The following is a 22,299-nucleotide window of genomic DNA, read 5'->3' on the forward strand; positions in this document are numbered from 1 at the left end:
CAACTGTGGAAATCACCAGTGGATGAATAAGTACCATGAACATGAACCATCCAGGACATTAAGGTTCAACAGTCCAAATCAGCAATATTCTGTGGCCAGGGAGCAAAAGGAGAAAAAGCATGTAGCAAGCATTGCCCCAAGCTGGTCGCTGCAGGATAATGAGCTGAGGGCTGAGACGGTTTAGTTAGCAAGAGTAGGATTAAAATTTCCAGTCATGGCATCCAGACTGCTCAAGAAAGCCAAGTGGGACCAGTGAAAAAATTTAACAGATTTGTGAGATTATCCTGGGACATGCAGTGGAGACAAGTATTTGCTACACTGGATTTGGGAAAATGGGAAAGGTATAAGCGAAGAGGTTATATGGTTATATAGACCAGGCTTACCAGGCTCAGGGGTGGCCTTCTTAGTGAAGGGTTGATATGCAACAGAGCCGGGAGTCTTCTGCTTCAGTGCCTCATGGTACGTAACCTCTTCGATCAAATTGTGAGTCAACCATGAGTTTAGAGTCTAGGAGAAAAGCAGTAGTGGTTTACAGAGAAGCATGTCTTCAAACAATGAGAATCAGAGAAAAGGAGGGATCATAGCTGATGAAAACTCCAGGTTGCCATAGGACATAATTTATCTTCCTTTCTATAATAGCCATTTTTATTACAGGATCTGAACAGGAATATTTAGGACAATGATATGCTGTAGTTGTCCTAAGTTTTAAATGTTGTTTATAGATTGTCTATCAAACATACAACCTCTATTATTTTAAACCTCTATTATCTTAAAAACAAGAGACCTTGTTTATAGTATATACTGCCTCTGGGCATGACTGTACTTAAACTTTCTGAGATAGATTAGTTACAGTTCCCTTTCACATGTCTTAGGGTACAATGCCATAGAAACCTATAATAAAGACACAGTGAAAACATATAATTATATCTTGCTTTAGGCAAAGTGTGCACCCTCATTCTGAAAGATACCACAGTAAAAGATCTTTATAGGTAGATTCTTATCTCACTTTTGCCCACCAGTGACCACAGGTATCAAGTCATAGGGTCTCCAGTTAGCTAAGACATGACATGGTACCATTCAAATAAGATTATTACACTCTTTGGGGAAGGAATAAAAATCAATGATACCTAAATCGCTAAAAGAAATTGAATCACAAAATCACTTGCCCAAGGTCACAAAGTGAATTGGGGCCACAGACAATAATCTTTGGGTCCTGTTTAGGAAGTTCATTTAATACCCTATTGATCTTGATATACCCTTAGAGGCAGAATCTTGTGAAGTTTAAGATGATGACATCAACCTGAACAAAGTTCCAAAATTGCCCATCAGTTTCCCCCTCTCACCTCCTTGAACCTTGGTGAAAGCCACTTTGGGAGACAGCGAGTGAGATCAGGCTGTGGGTGACCAGCTCTCCTCACGGGGAAGACCCTGGCTGAGTCTCCAGCCAAATCCTTGAGAATTCCAGGAAGGTAAGTAACACCTAGTCCTTCTGGCTCTTCTCTCCCTTGCAGCTCCGAATGTCCTGGCTCATCCGTGGAGTGTTGCAGGGAAATGTCTCCTTGGTGCTGGTGGAGAACAAAACCGGGAAGGAACAAAGCAGAATGATCTGGCATGTTGCCCCCACGGAAGGCTTGAGCCTGTGGCAGTGGACGGCGCTGCCTCTCCTTGATGTGGCCGACAGGTGGGCCTTTACCCAGCCCCATCAATCCCTTTTCCTGTAGCAGCCAAAATGCAGAGGGGCCCTTGTCTTCCCTCCCCCTATTCCTTCTACCCAAGACACACATCCAGATATGCACAGACACGTGCACACACAAATGTGCACACACATCCTTCCTGCAGACTTACAGGAAGCACTGAGTTTCTCTGAGGGGTTTCCATGCTAATGAGATGAGTATCTCTCACACCTCTGGCCTGGCCTGATTGGCTGCCTCCAGTATCTGTAGGAAAAAGTAGAACCGAACAACTCATATGACCCCCAAAGAATAATCAGGCTTTATGTGTATATGGCATTTGCTCTTAATTAATGGATTTTGCCTTACTTTTCCATCAGACGTTCTATTTATTCCTTATTAACAATAAGAAAACCTGTGACATAGGTAGGACAGACCTTATGGAGCCTCATTCCTGCCCTTTTACAGGGTTCTCCTTCACTGAGAACCAAAGAGGTGAAGCAACAGCAAGTCGGCATTGGAGTGAGGACTGGTGCTCTGGCCAATCCCAGTCCGTGCTCTGTGGAGCCTGGTCCCCAAAGCAGGTGGATGAGAAATTCTTCAGTAAACAGGGGAGTGCTTCTACCAAAGGCCCCGATTCCTAGTTAGATTCTAGGACTAATGCCCTTTGTAACCTTGAACTTCTCTGGACCTCAGTTTCCTCATCTTTAAACTGAGAGGGTTGGACTAGAGGATCATTAACTCCGCGTGGCTCAGAAATGGAGCAGTAACTTCTCTGCTCAACTGCCACTTGTCTCCCCAGGATGGCACCAGTCTGCCACCTGCAGTCGGCCTGGAGCCAGCAGTGCCTGACCAGCACAGTTGCTAATGTGATGCTCCGCTGTGTCACACTGAACTCTCGACAGTTGGTGCTGGTCTGTTCCGGACCAAAAAGTGACGGGGAGGGAGGGACTCATTTATATAAATGGGACAGAAAACTGGATCTGGAAGGGATCTCTAAGCCATCTTTAATAGGCTAAATGTCAAACCCTGCGATCCAGGGCAGCCTCTGCTTTTGACTCCCCAATACATTCAAATTGCTGTTCTAGTGGATCCTTCAAAAAATGAGGGCAAAGAGCTTAAGACAAAGTGGAGGGTGATGCCCGTTGACACACAGCTTTGTAAATATATAGCTGGGTCTCAAACTCCTCACCCAGATTTCAGAGTCTGCTATTTCCAAGAGCTCATAACTCAAGCTGTGCTGTCATACGAAGCTGCCATCAACCTCTGAGCAGCAGCTTCCCGCTCCTTCAGACGTGTGTGGGTTAAAGATCAAAGCACTTGGACATCCCAGGGCTCAGTGCTGCCCCCAGGACAAATGGATTTAATTAAAATGGAGGAAGGGGCAGTGTGGGCGCCCTCACCATAGACTAGTCTTTTGTCCTTCGGGATTGCAGGGGCTCGTGTGCAGGGCATGGGGAACAGGTGGGTAATGCCAGAGTCCTCCCTCCTGGGAAATGCTAAATTAATTCAGATGAATCAAAAGGTTTTTTTCTCCTCGATCCAGCAAGTCCTCTCTCTTTCATAGCCACTCCAGGGGATTTAAGGCAAGTAAGATGTTGACTCTGTTCACTCCCGTCGGCTAGAGTTTTGTTTGAAGGAGACTTTGTTCTTAGCCTCCCTCCTTCCTGTTAAAGGCTGTTTACCAGACTGACATTTCCAATACTGATATTGAGACCAAACCGTCCTGTGGGGATTCAGACAAAGGCCAGCTTGGTTGAATGATGCCTCGTGACCTAATAAATGTGCAATTACACAAGTGGCCCCATTCACCGGGCGCCTGCCCACCACTGACACGCTCTGATGTGGGATGCTGCCCTCCCCACTCCCTGGAACTAGAGATGATATAGGAGGCATCAAGACCCAGAGGCAAATGGAACTGGAAGAGAATGAGGCAGAGCAGCTTTCACTCGCTGAAATCCAGCTAGGCTGTAGATGTGACTGCCCCATAAAACCAAAGCAGACCTGTGGATGACAGAGCACAGGCTTTAGAGTCAGAGAGTCCCAAGTTTAAACACTGGCTCAGCCACTAACTAGTGTGACCTCGGCCAATTACTGAACCTCTCTGGGCCTTGGCACCTACATCTGCAAAATGAGTATAACATCAGTACAATTTTACAGGATTATTACAAAACTAACTAAAGTAACTGTCAAAAGCATCTATGTGTAGTACATGTCAGTGAAGTTTATTTCCCACACCCTGCATCATCATCATCCCTTAGTTTTGTGGCCTCAGATAATTTATTGAATACGTGGTACAAATCACAACCGCTGATCTTCCAAGTCAAGTCATATGCTATTATTTTTTAAATGTATTTATTTTATTTATTTATTTTTGGCTGCATTGGGTCTTCTTTGCGGTGCAGGGGCTTATTGCAGTGGCTTCTGTTGTTGCGGAGCACAGGCTCTAGATGTGCGGGCTTCAGTAGTTGTGGCATGCAGGCTCAGTAGTTGTGGCTCACGGGCTTAGTTGCTCCGTGGCTTGTGGGATCTTCCAGGACCAGGGATTGAACCCATGTCCCCTGCATCAGCAGGCAGATTCTTAACCACTGCACCACCAGGGAAGTCCCAAGCCATATTCTATTAAACAAAGATAATAAAGTCTATCTCTTAGGCTTGGAGAAGTAAAGTGCTTGGTGAACTGCCTGGCTCACAGTAAATGCTTAGTCAGTAGTAACTACTAACAATAACTATGATATAATAATAATAATAATAATAATAATATCTCCCCATCTAATGCCTCAGAAAAGGCTAAGATGGACAGTTTAGCAATAATAACCAGTCATGCAACCCTAAGATGGGGGTACGTGTTCATGTGAATTTGTGGTCGTCAGTGCTCTGTAGACTTCTTATAAAGGGGAAGCACATACTCCCTCTTACTTTCAGGGAGAGTAAGCTATAGCTGCCCAGATTGCCAGAAAATGAAAATGGGAGGATGGAGAAGGTAGAGGAAGAAAATAAATAAGGGAAAGAGACAAAGAAAATGGATAAAAGGCAAAGACCAACTCCCTTCCTCCCGACCCTGAGATAGACATTGGCACCTTACCATCTGCCCACATGCCATGAAGTGTCATTAGGCAGGTCCTGGCTTCAGCTATTCAGCACCTGCCTCTTGGACAGCTCTCCAGCCATGGACCTTGAGAGGGCAAGGACTTCATTCCCTATGTTGTCCCAAATCACCTCTGCTCCCAGGTTCCCCAACCTCCAGACATTACAAAGTTTTAAAAGCAACTTTATTAGGGCTTATGGATTAGCCCTAAAGAGCTCCCAGGCTCTAGAAACTCGTCATAGCCCCCAGACATTACATGAAACTAGCCTCCACCTAGATATGGCAGTGACCTCCTGTCTTGTCTCCTTGCCTCCATTTTTTATCCCCACCCAATCCAGTCTACACAAGGAAGCTGGAATAAACTTTCTGAAATGTAAATCTAATTATTTCTCATTTTTTACATCCTTCCATGGCTTCTGTGGTTTTTAGAGTGCCTTTCAATTTCCTTTAAAGAGACCTTCATTTAGGCCCACATGTGCTCTATCCAACCATAACCTCACCAGCCCCTTTTTATACACTCTTCTATTACTCTACCTGGTAACCTCACTAAACTTCTTTCAACTCAGTTGCATCATGATAAGTTCTTACTTCCAGGCTTTTGCACCTGCCATTCTCTCCACACGCAATGTTATTCTACCTTCCATCTCCCTGATTACTACCCTTCCTTAACTTTTTAAAGAAGCGTCCCCAGACCCCTAGACTGTATAGTATACATACAATACAGTCTCATGACCCTTGAAACACCCTTATAATGACTTATCACTCTTTGCTGTCTGTTTTTTATTATCTAAATATACACGCCAACAAGGCAGGAATCAGGCCTCTCTTATATTGCGGTTTCCTGATTGTGTAGTACCATACCTAACACATATGCCCAATAAATGCATGTTGACACAATAAAGTATTGAGGGAAATTGCATGTATTTTCAAATTCCAGCTGAATTAACTGAGAATTTCACTTACTGGAATCCATCTAATATTCTTCCTCTCTTCAAACTACGTCTAACAAAACAGATAGAATCACATTTTAAGAAATACTACTATACAGTGTTCTGTATATCAGAACAATACCTGTGTCCCATCAGATGAACCCAAACAGCATTTGTTACTCTTGTGACAGGGAGTTCTCTTTAGAGACTTGCCTGGTACCTGCACTCTCTTTGTCTCTGGGCACTGTCCTGCCACAATCACTTTGTAAGAAAGACTTTGATCTTAATTGTGTGCCCTGGTCCTTGTGAGTAGGGAGACCCAGAACTGGGCACTTGAGAGTAAAGAGCTGTATTCAGATTGCTCCCACCTCACAGTAGTCCTTCTGTCAAGACTCAGAGAATGTGCCATAGGTGTATACGGGCCGCTGACAGGGAGGCATTGATCCATGGAAGGATATTTCTTCTGTCCACTTACAAACCGGCAAAGTGATAGAAACAATGCCATAGTCTGTCTTCATCATGAAGTGATAGGAACTTTACAACCTACTATAAATAGTAGCAAGAAAAAGCTCCAAAAGCCGTGCCCAAGATGCTTTGAGCAGTGGCAATGTCCCTGGAGTAGAGACATGTGCTCTCAAGGTAATTTTTTTTCTATTTTTTTAACCTTTCTTTTTTTTTAAATTTAATTGTATTTACTTTTTTATACAGCAGATTCTTATTACTCATCCATTTTATACACATCAGTGTATACATGTCAATCCCAATCTCCCAATTCATCATCCCACCACCCCCACACCCTGCTGCTTTCCGCCCTTGGTGTCCATATGTTTGTTCTCTACATCTGTGTCTCTATTTCTGCCCTGGAAACCGGTTCATCTGTACCATTTTTCTAGGTTCCACATATATGTGTTAATATACGATATTTGTTTTTCTCTTTCTGACTTACTTCACTCTGTATGACAGTCTCTAGATCCATCCACGTCTCTACAAATGACCCAATTTCGTTCCTTGTATGGCTGAGTAATATTCCATTGTATGTATGTACCACATCTTCTTTATCCAGGCGTCTGTCAATGGGCATTTAGGTTGCTTCCATGACTTGGCTATCGTAAATAGTGCTGCAATGAACATTGGGGTGCATGTGTCTTTTTTTTTTTTTTTTTTTTGTGGTACGCGGGCCTCTCACTGTTGTGGCCTCTCCCATTGCCGAGCACAGGCTCCGGACGCACAGGCTCAGCGGCCATGGCTCATGGGCCCAGGCGCTCCGCGGCATGTGGGATCTTCCCGGACCGGGGCACAAACCCGTGTTCCCTGCATCGGCAGGCGGACTCTCAACCACTGCGCCACCAGGGAAGCCCTGCATGTGTCTTTCTGAATTATGGTTCTCTCTTGGTATATGCCCACTAGTGGGATTGCTGGGCTGTATGGTAGTTCTATTTTTAGTTTTTTAAGGAACCTCCATACTGTTCTCCATAGTAGCTCTATCAATTTACATTCCCACCAACAGTGCAAGAGGGTTCCCTTTTCTCCACACCCTCTCCAGCATTTGTTGTTTGTAGATTTTCTGATGATGCCCATTCTAACTGGTGTGAGGTGATACCTCACTGTAGTTTTGATTTACATTTCCCTAATAATTAGTGATGGTGAGAGGCTTTTCATGTGCTTCTTGGCCATCTGTATGTCTTCTTTGGAGAAATGTCTATTTAGGTCTTCTGCTCATTTTTGGATTGGGTTTTTTGTTTTTTTAATATTGAGCTGCATGAGCTGTTTATATATTTTGGAGATTAAGCCTTTGTCCGTTGATTCGTTTGCAAATATTTTCTCCCATTCTGAGGGTTGTCTTTTCATCTTGTTTATGGTTTCCTTTGCTGTGCAACATTAGGTCCCATTTGTTTATTTTTGTTTTTATTTCCATTACTCTAGGAGGTGGATCAAAAAAGATCTTGCTGTGATTTATGTCAAAGAGTTTTCTTCCTATGTTTTCCTCTAAGAGTTTTATAGTGTCCCATCTTACATTTAGGTCTCTAATCCATTTCGAGTTTATTTTTGTGTTTGGTGTTAGGGAGTGTTCTAATTTCATTCTTTTACATGTAGCTGTCCAGCACGACTTATTGAAGAGGCTGTCTTTTCTCCATTGTATATCCTTGCCTCCTTTGCCATAGCCTAGTTGACCATAGGTGCATGGGTTTATCCCTGGACTTTCTATCTTGTTCCATTGATCTATATTTCTGTTTTTGTGCCAGTATCGTGTTGTCTCGATGACTGTAGCTTTGTAGTATAGTCTGAAGTCAGGGAGTCTGATTCCTCCAGCTCTGTTTTTTTCCCTCAAGACTGCTTTGGCTATTCGGGGTCTTTTGTGTCTCCATACAAATTTTAAGATTTTTTGTTCTAGTTCTGTAAAAAATGCCATTGGTAATTTGATAGGGATTGCACTGAATCTGTAGATTGCTTTGGGTAGTATAGTCATTTTCACAATATTGATTCTTCCAATCCAAGAACATGGTATATCTCTCCATCCGTTGGTATCATCTTTAATTTCTTTCATCAGTGTCCTATAGTTTTCTGCATACAGGTCTTTTGTCTCCCTAGGTAGGTTTATTCCTAGGTATTTTATTCTTTTTGTTGCAACGATAAATGGGAGTGTTTCCTTAATTTCTCTTTCAGATTTTTCATCATTAGTATATAGGCATGCAAGAGATTTCTGTGCATTAATTTTGTATCCTGCAACTTTGCCAAATTCAGTGATTAGCTCTAGTAGTTTTCTGGGGGCATCTTTAGGATTCTCTATGTATAATATCATGTCATCTGCAAACAGTGACAGTTTTACTTCTTCTTTTCCAAATTGTATTCCTTTTATGTCTTTTTCTTCTCTGATTGCTGTGGCTAGGACTTCCAAAACTATGTTGAATAAAAGTGGTAAGAGTGGACATCCTTGTCTTCTTCCTGATCTTGGTGGAAATGGTTTCAGTTTTTCACCATTGAGAATGATGTTTGCTGTGGGTTTGTCATATATGGCCTTTATTATGTTGAGGTAGATTCCCTCTATGCCCACTTTCTGGAAAGTTTTTTATCATAAATGGATGTTGGATTTTGTCAAAAGCTTTTTCTGCATCTATTGAGATGATCATATGGTTTTTATTCATTGATTTGTTAATATGGTGTATCACATTGATTGATTTGCATACATTGAAGAATCCTTGCATCCCTGGGATAAATCCCACTTGATCATGGTGTATGATCCTTTTAATATGTTGTTGGATTCTGTTTGCTAGTATTTTGTTGAGGATTCTTGCATCTATATTCATTAGTGATATTGGTCCATAATTTTCTTTTTTTGTAGTATCTTTGTCTGGCTTTGGTATCAGGGTGACGGTGGCCTCATAAAATGAGTTTGGGAGTGTTCCTTCCTCTGAAATTTTTTGGAAGCTTTTCAGAAGGATGGGTGTTAGCTCTTCTCTAAACGTTTGATAGAATTCACCTGTGAAGTCATCTGGTCCTGGACTTTTGTTTGTTGGAAGATTTTTAATCACAGTTTCAATTTCATTCCTTGTGATTGGTCTGTTCATATTTTCTATTTCTTCCTGGTTCAGTCTTGGAAGGTTATACCTTTCTAAGAATTTGCCCATTTCTTCCAGGTTGTCCATTTTATTGGCATAGAGTTGCTTGTAGTAGTCTCTTAGGATGCTTTGTATTTCTGTTGGTGTCTGTTGTAACTTCGTTTTCATTTCTAATTTTATTGACTTGAGTCCTCTCTCTTTTTTTGATGAGTCTGACTAATGGTTTATCAATTTTGTTTATCTTCTCAAAGAACCAGCTTTAGTTTTATTGATCTTTGCTATAGTTTTCTTTGTTTCTATTTCATTTATTTCTGCTCTGATCTTTATGATTTCTTTCCTTCTGCTAGCTTTGGGTTTTCTTTGTTCTTTTTTCTCTAGTTCCTTTAGGTGTAAGGTTAGATTCTTTATTTGAGATTTTTCTTGTTTCTTAAGGTAGGCTTGTATAGCTATAAACTTCCTTCTTAGAACTGCTTTTCCTGCATCCCATAGATTTTGCATTGTCATGTTTTCATTGTCATTTGTCTCTAGGTATTTTTTGATTTCCTCTTTGATTTCTTCAGTGATCTCTTGGTTATTTAGTAACATATTGTTTAGCCTCCATGTGTTTGTGTTTTTTACATTTTTTTCCCTGTAATTGATTTCTAATCTTATAGCATTGTGGTCAGAAAAGATGCTTGATATGATTTCAGTTTTCTTAAATTTACTGAGGCTTGTTTTGTGACCCAAGATGGGATCTATCCTGGAGAATGTTCCGTGCGCACTTGAGAAGAAAGTGTAATCTGCTGTTATTGGATGGAATGTTCTATAAATATCAATTAAATCTATCTGGTCTATTGTGTCATTTAAAGCTTGTGTTTCCTTATTAATTTTCTGTTTGGATGATCTGTCCATTGGTGTTAAGTGAGGTGTTAAAGTCCCCCACTATTATTGTGTTACTGTCAATTTCCTCTTTTATAGCTGTTAGCAGTTGCCTTATGTATTGGGGTGCTCCTATGTTGGGTGCATATGTATTTATATTTGTTATATCTTCTTCTTGGATTGATCCCTTGATCATTATGTAGTGTCCTTCCTTATTTCTCGTAATATTCTTTATTTTAAAGTCTATTTTATCTGCTATGAGTATTGCTACTCCAGCTTTCTTTTGATTTCCACTTGCATGGAATATCTTTTTCCATCCCCTCACTTTCAGTCTGTATGTGTCCCTAGGTCTGAAGTGGGTCTCTTGTAGACAGCATATATATGGGTCTTGTTTTTGTATCCATTCAGTGAGCCTGTGTCTTTTGGTTGGAGCATTTAATCCATTCACGTTTTAGGTAATTATCGATATGTATGTTCCTATTACCATTTTCTTAATTGTTTTGGGATTTTGTTTTGTTTTGTTTTGTTTTTGCGGTATGCAGGCCTCTCACTGTCGCGGCCTCTTCCGTTGCGGAGCACAGGCTCCGGATGCGCAGGCTCAGTGGCCATGGCTCATGGGCCCAGCCACTCCACGGCATGTGGGATCTTCCCGGACCGGGGTACGAACCTGTGTCCCCTGCATCAGCAGGCGGACTCTCAACCACTGCACCACCAGGGAAGCCCTGGGTTTGTTTTTGTAGGTCTTTTTCTTCTCTTGTGTTTCCCACTTTGAAAAGTTCTTTTAGCATTTGTTGTAGCTGGTTTTGTGGTGCTGAATTCTCTTGGCTTTTGCTTGTCTGTAAAGCATTTGATTTCTCCATCGAATGTGAATGAGATCCTTGCTGGGTAGAGTAATCTTGGTTATAGGTTCTTCCCTTTCATCACTTTAAGTGTATCATGCCACTCCCTTCTGGCTTGTAGAGTTTCTGCTGAGAAATCAGCTCTGTTAACCTTTTGGGAGTTCCCTTGTATGTTATTTGTCATTTTTCCCTTGCTGCTTTCAATAATTTTTCTTTGTCTTTAATTTTTGCCAATTTGATTACTATGTGTCTCTGTGTTTTTCTCCTTGGATTTATCCTGTATGGGACTCTCTGTGCTTCCTGGACTTGGGTGACTATTTCCTATCCCATGTTAGGGAAGTTTTCGACTATAATCTCTTCAAATATTTTCTCAGGTCCTTTCTCTCTCTTCTCCTTTTGGGACCCCTACAATACGAATGTTGTTGCGTTTAATGTTGTCCCAGAGGTCTCTTAGGCTGTCTTCATTTCTTTTCACTCTTTTTTCTTTATTCTGTTCTGCAGCAGTGAATTCCACCACTCTGTCTTCCAGGTCACTTATCCGTTCTTCTGCCTCAGTTATTCTGCTACTGATTCCTTCTAGTGTAGTTTTCATTTCAGTTATTGTATTGTTCATCTCTGTTTGTTTGTTCTTTAATTCTTCTAGGTCTGTGTTAAACATTTCTTGCATCTTCTCAATCTTTGACTCCATTCTTTTTCTGAGGTCCTGGATCATCTTCACTATCATTCTGAATTCTTTTTCTGGAAGGTTGCCTATCTCCACTTCAGTTAGTTGTTTTTCTGGGGTTTTATCTTGTTCCTTCATCTCGTACATAGCCCACTGCCTTTTCATGTTGTCTACCTTTCTGTGAATGTGGTTTTTGTTCCACAGGCTGCAGGATTGTGGTCTCTCAAGGTAATTTTGAAGGACAGCACCAATTCAAATACTGGCTTGATGTGTACTTAAAAGTTATCTCATTACTTTATATCTCCCTCGTATAACTGGTTTTCTCCATTCTCTCCCCACTTCATCAGCTTCCCCCCTCCCCCCGCCATTCAACTGCCACTCCTTCTGTTGGAATTAATTCTACCTTTTCTCAAAATGGAAGAAACGCAAGTTCTCTCCCTTTATTCTAATTGTCAGTCTCTTGCAGGGACATACCCTAGTTTTCCTCTTTATAATTATATATCCTAATAAATTAAGCACAATCCTCCCACACCATCCTAAGCTTTGACATGCTTACAGTGCAGAAGCAGATGCTAAGTTCAACTCATTACGAGATGGATTTGGAAACACCGTGAATCAAGCCATGCCCTACAAATCACTGCAATCGTACCGCCAAATAGAACGTACATAACTTATCACACGTATGTAGGCTCTATTCCCCAGGACTATCACTGTAGAGGCTTTTAGCCACACAGTTTAACAAGAAGAAAATGTTCCCTCTGGAGACATTTAGATTTCTGTTCCCTTTGCATCCTTGGTCCTAATGACAAGTGGTGTGTTTCACAAAGGCATCTTTCAAATGGGATTAATTAGACTGAGAGTTATGGCTTCATGTACTTAGACCAAAAACTCCTCAGAGTCAAGATTTTTCTCCTAGTCCATTCTTGTTTCTCATTCACAGAATCCCTGTTTTATATACACAATACTTTCTCTTTGTGTAGCATCTTCTGTGTTGAGAAGGGCATCAGAGGGACATTTTCATTACTTATTCTTACCTGAGTAGAGAAGTACTCTACTCAGTGAGTGAAAATCCAAAGTGGAGATCCAGAGATTTCTAATGAACGTTAGTTTGCAGGTCTAGTTACGCCCCTGAAAGAGTTGTGTTTGATTCCTATTTTTGTAAGTTGAATCACAGCTTCCTCATAGAGCCATGGAAGTTATAAATGATGATGATTAGAGCTAGCATTTGTTGAGTCCTCACTGCATGGCAGTCACTATAACAAGTACTTAAAATACATTATCTCATTTCATCCTTAAAACAGTCCCTTGGGGGTAGATACTATAATTAATCCCTTTTGTATAAGAGGAAACTGAGGTCTAAAGAGGTGAAATAATTTTCTCTTGATCCTGAGGCTAGTCCGCTTCCTATGTACATGTGTGAAGAAATGAAAGCACAGTGCTTGGCATATAGTTGAAAACTTGGTATATAGTAGCCATTACAATTAACAAAATATTTTGGTTTGGGGATTTTTTTAGGCCACACCTCTTACTCATTTTGAGTTAGTTTCCTTTGCTTCATCCACCCCCTGAGATCCATTGTCTTAATTCCCCACCACCAGCTCCTGCTAGAGACCTCCCCCGACCCAGCCCCACCCTGCCTGCCTTCCTTCTCTCACACCTCCAGCGGGGCAGCATCACAAGCCCAGGGAGATTCTCCACTCTTCCTTCCAGAGAACACCATCAGGATAAGCAGAGGCTTCGAGACAGGAATGGGGTTTTTTTGTTTTGTTTTGTTTGTTTGTTTTTTGCGGTACACGGGCCTCTCACTGCTGTGGCCTCTCCCGTCGCGGAGCACAGGCTCCGGATGCGCAGGCTCAGCGGCCATGGCTCACGGGCCCAGCCGCTCCGCGGCATGTGGGATCTTCCCGGACCGGGGCACGAACCCGCGTCCCCTGTATCGGCAGGCGGACTCTCAACCACTGCGCCACCAGGGAAGCCCCGAGACAGGGATGTTTTATGTGCGTTCAAGAATAGCCAAGTAGGCTGTGTCAGAGAATCCTGAGCCGTCTCCTTGGAGAGGGTGGCTGTGGATATTAGGTCAAGTATCTTGGACTCTGGGCTGTGGGGAATAGAGAGCCATGAGCAAAGCGATGCGATGGAGGATGGGAAACTGAGATTAAAGACTGTTGGAGGCTCTTGTGAGGGACCAAACATTATCTGAGCCTCAGAGTGGAGCTCAGAAAGGGAGAAGAGGAGCTGCAGGAGGCGCTGCCTACCAAATGGCACCATCAGCCTGGGACAGGCTTGGGTCAGGCCTCCGAGAAGAGGGAGAGAGTGGCTGGGGTCTTAGCAATGCAGTGTGCAACCAGGCATTGACATATACAAATCAAACATTCATAACTCTGGAAGGATCTGGCCTTGTTTCTTTCTCAGAAAACATCCCAGATCATTGGAGCAAGGAGTAGATTAGCAGCTCTGAGCTTTAAATCCTATTTCTAACACTGATTTACTGTGATGTTTGGAACAAGTTGTTGCTTTTGATTGCTACATTTCCACAATCAAGAGTGCAAAACAGTGAGACAGATCCGGCCTGTGAGGCTGGTTTAAGAAGTAGTTGCTCAAAACAGCAATAAGTGGAGCCCTTTAGAATAACAGGATGTTCAGATCTGCTCGAGATTTTATTGGTCATATCCACAGCTCAGTTTACAAGAAAAAGGCATACATTTTTCTTAACTCTTAGTGCCTCTGAAAATGTAGCCCTGTGTTCTCAGCCCCTTCTCTTCCCAGGCACAAGGTCTGGAATTGAGGAGATACCAGGGCTGTTGCTATTTGAAGCAAAGCAGCTGGATTTCCAGCCGCCTGATTGACTTCCCACCCACACCTTCAACCTGGCTCCCAACCCCACACCTCACTCCTGAGTGAGTCTCCTGTCCACAGCACTACCATTCTTTTCTAGGCATTCAGTTCTTCAAAGTCTTCCTTGACTTCTCTCACTGCCCAGATTCAATGTTTTCTCAAGTTGTGTAGACTCTAGCTCTATGGGGGCAGAACCAATCGGGACTTTACAAATCTCATGGTCAGAGAATAATATGAATTACAAGTCTGTCTGTATTCCTCAAGGTCAAGTTCCATGTCTTATACATCTCTATACTCCCAGCTACAGACACAGTGCCTGACTCATAGAAGGTGCTCAAATAATCTTTGCTTGAAGGCAGAGGAGGAGATATGTAACTTATAATACTGCCCGAGGAAGTACAGATTTCTAATAAAAAATAATATAAAACAGGAACAACAAACTAGAATCTCCCATACTGAAGAAGGGCTTCCAATATGAAAATACTCATATTACATAGATTTTAAAAAACCATAGGTGCACCTGACAAGTTTCAGTGACTTGCCCAGGGTCCCACCAAGTATACAGCCCATTCTTCACCTCACTTTACCTTTTGAGACTCTGCTTCCACCACGCAGAGAAGGCTGCTACTTCACCCTCATAAAGATATTTGTGTCAGGGAGAAGGGAACCAGCAACCACCCTTTCCCTGGATCTCCTCTCCATGGGGAGGGCCGCCATCTCTGGCACCATCTGAGCCCTCCAAGCCACAGGCTAGCACAGCAGCAGTGGGTAGAGGATGAGGCTAGTGTTGGAAATGTCTGTGTGTCCTGAGAAAGGTGGAGCAGGTGTCCCAGTCTTTCTGAGATGAGTGGGTATAGGCGCTTTCTGGCTCTGAGGGGCTGATTGTACTTCACCAGTAGTATGGAGAACATAAGAGGCTAAGCGAGATTAAAAGAGTTTGGATGGTTCTGCAAGGGATGGCAAAAAAAAGTGGCTGGGAAAGCAAGAGGCCCGGGTTCCCATCTTCCCTCTGCTACTGTCTCCCTGTGTGACCTGGCAAGTCAGATGATGCTCCCAGGAGGTCCCTGCCCTTCCTTCTTCAGCTCTCTTCTTATGCTGGTGCCCCCAGAGATAATCTAGCCTCAGTAACTCAGAAGGGGACATCAAGCCCGAGAAGCTCGCTCTCTCCCTCTCTCTCCCTCTCTCTCTCCCTCTCCACCTCTCCCCGGGGAAAGTACATTAATTCTCCTCCCTTGGGGCACTTGACACACTCGAGCCTGTGGGGCAGGTTTTTTTGTGCACAGATACCTCCCGATGGGCCAGGGCTCCAGGAAGCAAGATTTCCCTTTCACCTTTCCCCTGAAAGCCTGGGGCCCGGGGATAGCTCAATATATGGGACACAGAAGGAGAGAATGAAAGAGCAAACTGGGAACTTGCTGGAGAAGGGCTTCTCCCCGCTCGGCAGTCTGGCAGAACATCCTCGTGGTGGGCCTTTCCGGTAGGAGGCAAGCCAGAGCACATGTGGGCACCAGATCCTTAAGAGTCAGCCTCCAAAATGAGCAGAGACAGCCAGTGCCTGGAAGGCTGGGACTGGGAAGGTTGGAGCATTCTCCATGCTTGCTCAGCCGGACGGAAGATCCATTTTCTCCCCTATTTCACCCCAAAGCGCTCCCTCACAGAAGCCAGATTCACTGTGAAAGATCTGTGTGGCCCTTGGCAGCCCTGGAATCGCTCTGTAATGACTTTTCCCCTCTCTGTTCTTGATGTCATTATGCCCAGAGGGGAGACCATGTCAGGAGATGGTAAATTACTCTGCGAGTGGGACTGCCGGGGAAGCAGGGGGCTCCCAACTGCTGAGTGTGGCCTAGAATGTCCAGCCCACCGCTACTCTACCGTGCCGGAGCCAAAGACTCCTAGCCTCAGGGCACACGTGCCTGGCCCTGGCCGCGTTGATCCTAGCCAAGGCTGGTCCAGGCACCCAAGGCTGGCCATCAGCCCTTCTTCTTCCACTGGTAACTGAAGCCAATTACGCAGATAATAGGATGGACGCAGCAGGGCTTTGTCATCACATACATCGTTCTAATAGAAATGCATACAGCGACCCGAGCTTTGCGACAGTCATTTTAGAAGCCTTTTGCGGAGCAACTGCACGGTGAGAACTGGAAGAAAGCGTGTCTCCTCAGCATATCTGCCAGCCCCATCCTAAGCAGCCTGAGCCCGGAGAGCCCCAGCCGCAGAGAGGGATGCGGGACGCTCCCACCTCCCAAGCCCGCTGAATGGCCCACAGAGAAATCCAAGACGTGGTGCCTAGCCATCAAATGCCTGTTACCCAGCCCGCCCATTCTTTCTTCTCTCTCTCCAAAGCCTTCCTATTCCCTCAGTCCACATTCAGACGCACACCTTTTTGTCAGCTATTTAAAATCAGTAAGTGAACTTAATTAGGTTTGTCAATCCCTAAGGCTGGCAAGGTGGCAAGTAAGGCATTATATCCACCGTCCATTAACAATCTGTGGCCTGAACGAGGTTGTGCGTTTCTGAGCTCTGCGTGAGCTGCCTCCGCACCTCCCATGCAGACATCTGCCCCGTGGGTCTGGGCGGCACCTGATGCCAAGGCCGCCCCTCTACCCTGGCCCTCTGCCCCAACGGCCAGCTCACAGAAGCCCCCTGGGTCAGCTGTCAACAGGCCTCTCTGTAAAGCTAAACGAGACACAGTCGGGGGGCTGTTCTTCATGCAAAGCCAGGCTCCAGCCAAGATCTCTAGCCAAGTCTGTGTTAGCAACAAGCTCCAAACCCCACTGGCTGGAAAAGAGGGGAAAAGCAACGACCACCCAGGCAATCAAAAGCGTCTTCTTTAGAGAAAGAGAAAGCCCTGAGGAGGCGTGAACTGTGGAGGGGCAGGGAGTGAAATCCCCACGGCTGAGGGCCAGACGGAGGGATCTCAGCTGCCACGCTCTGAAGTGACACAGCTCAGTAAGGGAGCTGGACAAGCCCCAGAGAGCTGGCTTTTCCTTGTCCCTGACCAGGCTGCCCACAGGGAGGGAGAGGGAGGCTGTGCCGGCCCTGAGGCTCTGCTTCCTTTCCCCACACAGAGCTGAGGCTTTGGGGCAGCAGAGTAACCCGTGCACTTGTCAGAACCACCTGGCCCCTGCCATCCTGGCAGTAATGTGGCATGGACCTTGTTTTCTCTCAGACCCAGAGCAGTCCTCCTGGTATGTGCTAAGACCCAAGACCTGAAGCCACGGCTGACTCTGGAGCGTGACTTGGTGTCTGCATTTAGATCGGAAAGACTCTGAGAGCCTTGAGGGAGTCTCACCCATCCCCAGCTAGGAGAGGGCAAGCAGAGCCAGGAACAAACTCTCCTTCACCTGAGGTTCAGGCAAAGATGCTCTGCGAGGTACCATCCAAAGTAGAGAAGGCTGGGTCTGGGGGGCCCTGATCGCCACCTGGTCTCCTGGCTAGTGGTCCCACAGAAAAGAAGCTCCTAGGTTGGGTCTTCTGTGCCCTCCCTGCCCCACCATCCCCAGACCCCACTCCCCAACTGCCTCTGCTTCACCCCTGCCCCCCCCCCCCCACTTCCCAGCCTGACCCACCTGTCCCTTCCCTGCATCCTCCAGAGTCTGGAGCATTTGGGGGAGGGTTGGCAGCATGGCCTCCTGGGTGGACAGAGGCAGCATCACATGTTTACATCTGATTCGGCATCTGACTGAGCCTTCCCTGATTGTTATGAGTGTTCCTGACTCAAAATATGTGCAATTCCCAGTGTCAGTCAATCTCTTTGAGACAGGAGCTGCCACTGCCGTTGCCTTGCAGAGCGCTTTAGAAACTCTTCTATTTAGAAACCATTCCAGCACCAGCTCGCATCGTGCCATCCATGCTAAGAGGCCCAGTGGCTGGTTGAGAACTTTGCAGCTCTAATCTCTCAGTAATAAGAAGGAAGGCAAGAGAGGGACAGGGAGAGCAGAGAGGGAAGGGGAGACATGCATTTAGGGGAAGAGATCAGTTAGGGGGAAACAGGGGTTTCAGCCCTCTCCCCCATGCTCAATAGGCACACAGGTGTAACTTACTTTCTCATGTTCCCCAGGCCCTCCTGGAAAGTACTCCCATGATGCACCTCAGCACTGAAATCGGTGCCTGGCCTGGCCCCTTGGCCTATGGAGGACAGTCTAGGAGATGATGAGCCTGAGTGGAGAATTGGAAAGGTGGACGGAGGGCCCCTTCCCCGCTGCTGTGCAGGAGCGTCGGGCAGATTTGCCTCCCTGATGTTCCACCAGGGAACGTGGTTCTTTCTAGTCACCCTCTCCAAGTAGCTCTAAGTACCTGTTTTCTTGCTGCCTGGGAGCAGTCTCTCCCTAACCCTGGCAACTGCTGTAAAGAGAACGAGACAGCAATATTAGGGCGCTTGTTTGCCCCTTGAGAATCCCAGGTCTGGCTGTGCCTGGGGGTTACACAGGCTCCAGCTAGGAGTTCATCTGTAGACCATGTCCCCTGTGGAGATCCAGGAAAACCACACCTCTGACTTCGCCAAGACTCGTGGATGAACCCAGTGCAGGTGTACTCCCCACCTCCGCGGCCTGGTGGAATTCTCCCTTCCTCTGAGTTCTCAGAGCATCTTACCGCCACCTCTCGCGTGGTATCCACCTCCTTCTAACTGATTCTGCACCGACAGAGACACCCTTTGTCTCTCCACTGGTCAGCAAGCAACTTGAATGCAGCATCTTGTCTGATTTCTTTTAGAATCCCTTGTAGGTCTGAAGTAGGACCCAATACACATACATGAGAGGTGTACGTGAAACGGGTGCTTATCGAGGTCATCACGAAAGACGCCTCTCAGAGGCCTGTGCCAACAGCTGGCTGGACAGGTTGGGTGGGTTCGACCCCTCCTGCACAGTCATCCACCCAGAGCAGGATTTGGGGGTTCTCCACGGGGCACTCTTCTTTCCAAGCCCAGCCAACCGCCAGCCCTCTGTACCGGTCTATCCTAATGGAGGCACGTGGGCCCCATCATGGGGAATACGTCCTGAAGGCGCCAGTGCGGTTGGCGTGAGTACAGCAGGTTCAGGCATTTCCTCTTGAGAATCAAACCAGGTTTGGGCCCCTAATCGTGACTTTCAAATAAGAAGGATTATTTGTGATCGACCAGATTGCATAAGACAGGTAGAGGCATAGACGGATGTACGGAGTAGCTTGGTTAAGAATAATTGATCACAAAAACACTATTTAGATAAAAGTTTGATTTTGTTTTCAAGTCTTTCCCCCACAAGAGGCAGTAATTCTTCGCTGGTCCCAGCATTGAGCCCTTCTACGTGTGGATCAGAGGCCATCCGCTCACGGGCACGATGGGGGCTTCCGGCCTCTGTGGCAGTTCACGCATTGACTGTAAAGCTTTGCTGCCCTCACTGCAAATCATAAGCAGACATTCTTTCTCCTCAGGTTTCTTTCCTTTGTGCCTCTCCTCCCTCTGCTAAGGCTGTTTCCTGTGTTTGCTCTGCTCTCTTTGCCCCGCCTTCTGCATGCTGTCAATCTCCCACTCCTGCCAGCGCTTCTGTGTTCTGCTCTTGCCACCCCACACTGCCAGCTCCACTGTCTGAGTTCCCTCTCCCCTTTTGTTTTAGCAGCATTTTTGAACTATAATTTACATACCATCAATTCACCTGTTTTAAGTGTGCACATCAATGACTTTTAGCAAATGTACAGAGTTGTGCAAAGAACACCACAATCCAGTTGCAGAATGTTTTCGTCCCCCCAAAAAGAACTCTTGTGTTGGTTTACAGTCAATACTGTTCTCCTTCCCAGGAAACCGCTAATCTGCTTTCAATCTCTATAGATTTGCCTCTTCTATACGTTTCACATAAGTGGGAAAATGTAGATGAATAGTGTCGTGAGGCCTTTAATTACCATCTGGCTTCTTTAACTTAGCGTAATGTTTTTGAGGTCTATCCATTTTATAGCCTATAACCATGCCCGTTCTTTTATGTTGGGGAGTAGCATTCCATTGTATGGCCACCGCATGCGTGGTTTATCCAGTCACCCATTGGTGGGCATGGGTTGTCTCTCTTGATATTTTAACATCCACACCAGAGACTGCATGCTTCTGTGCAATCCAAGGTCATGCTGGATTGACTTTCTGAAAGGTGGGAGAGGGTTTTTAAGTTCTCAGGAAACTCACTTTACAGCAGGACAGGGCTGGCTATCTGAAGTCTTCCAGGAGGATGACTTCCCAGGAAACAGATGAACCGAAGGTATTTTCTATTTATCCCACTCTAAAGCCTTCCCTGGCCACAGTCCCAGGACCTGATCCTCCAAGGCTGTGAAAGAGATAGAAGGAAACAGTACGTCATGGGTTTACTGTTAACATTTATGGCCCCCTCTGTGTTGCTTACAAACACTCCCAGGGATCACACTCAAATCATTTAATATTTAACAATCAGTCGGGCACTGCAGAGACCAACCCCAGTCAGAACTGATACTGAGCAAGACATGGGTTCCTCGAGATCCCTCTCTGTGTGAGGAGTTAACCTTTCAGTTGCTGGATAATGAGGAATCCAGGGGGCTCCCGGGACAGAGCCGTGCTGCCTGAGGCAATCAACAAGCAGAGGACACATGGGGGACAGAGGCGCTTTATCAGTTGGCACAGGAGCATCTCAATAGTTTAATAATGTCTTCAGCCCCACCCGTGAGCACCAGCTGATACGAAGCCTAGCCCTTCTGCCCACCCTGCACACCCAGAACGCACAAGAGGTCTCCTCAGAGTATCCGGGAGTCCTGATCTCAGGCCCCACGCTCCAAATTCCATTAACCTACAGAGCAGTCCCACAGAAAGGGAAGTGCCCTGTGCTGGAGAAGCAGGGAGATGTTGACGGCTCCCCGCTCGCCGCCTCCCTGAGATTAGATGAGGCTGATAACAGCTAGTTGCGAGCCGGGTCATCAGTGCACATTGGGATCGTGCTGGACGTTGAATCCAGGACATGACCCACCCGCGTAGTTTCTCACACCCGCTCCTCTTCACACGCCTACAGGTTCTGGTTGCAGATCGTTGCCTGGTGGGAACAAGGATCCAGAGCCACCGTGGCTTTCAACAATATCTCCATCAGCCTGGACTGCTACCTCACCAGTGAGTGCACCCTGTCCCCAGCACTTGCCCCCAGCCCAGGCTATCCTGGGCCTCACAATCCCTCTTAGACCCAAGCCCGTGGTCTCTGCCACCTTCCCCAGGGCGCGCTCATCTCTCTCCCTTAAACCGAACCTCACTTAACTCAGCCCGTGGGGTCTTCTCTTTTCTAGTTGGTGGGGAGGACAAGATGCTGCAGAATACGGCACCCAAGTCAAGAAATCTGTTTGAGGGAAACCCAAACAAGGAGACAAAACCCTGGGAAAGCACACCAAAAGAGAACCCCATCTTTGACCCTACAGGTAAGGGTTCAACTTACATATCTGAGCAAAGTGATCTTATGTCGCAAAAGGTAGAAGAAAGATATGTGCTGTGATTGGGGTGGGGAGAGGTATTCATAGAATGAAATAGTCGACCTTTAGAAAGAACATCACCTACACCCTGGCTAATGGGCTCCAAGAGGAAGCTGTTTCGTTGTCCTATTCCCTGGGGAAACGGAGCTTCTGAAAGTTGTGCAAAGGAGCAACTGTCCTCCATGGCTGGGAAGTACCCAGGCCCCGGCACAAACAGGGGAACCAAGCTGGTACCCTTCTCTCAACTCAGTCCTTCGAAACCACTCCCCATTTACTGAACAAAGCAAACCTTCCATCGATTTCTTCTCCTCATAAAGAGGGCTGGGCCCAAGGCCAAGGTTATCCGTTGCTCAAAGGCAGACTAGCTCATCAGCGGTAAAACCCCCAAAGCTTCAGGTTCACCGCATTTCCGCAAAGCT

General features: G+C 45.7%; 1 protein-coding gene across 1 annotated transcript in view; it reads left to right on the forward strand.

Annotated features, from left to right (window-relative positions):
• Positions 1-1,527: 1,527 nt before the first annotated feature.
• Positions 1,528-22,299, forward strand: part of LOC101281727 (ALK receptor tyrosine kinase) — a 106,075-nt gene continuing 85,303 nt past the window's right edge. The window contains exons 1-3 of the mRNA XM_033425216.2: positions 1,528-1,681; positions 21,436-21,530; positions 21,701-21,829. Coding sequence (XP_033281107.2) covers positions 1,602-1,681; positions 21,436-21,530; positions 21,701-21,829 — 304 coding nt within the window. The 5' untranslated portion in view covers positions 1,528-1,601. The remainder of the gene's footprint in view (positions 1,682-21,435; positions 21,531-21,700; positions 21,830-22,299) is intronic.

The sequence above is a fragment of the Orcinus orca genome, chromosome 13 (genome assembly GCF_937001465.1).
Source record: "Orcinus orca chromosome 13, mOrcOrc1.1, whole genome shotgun sequence".
NCBI lineage: Eukaryota > Metazoa > Chordata > Mammalia > Artiodactyla > Delphinidae > Orcinus > Orcinus orca.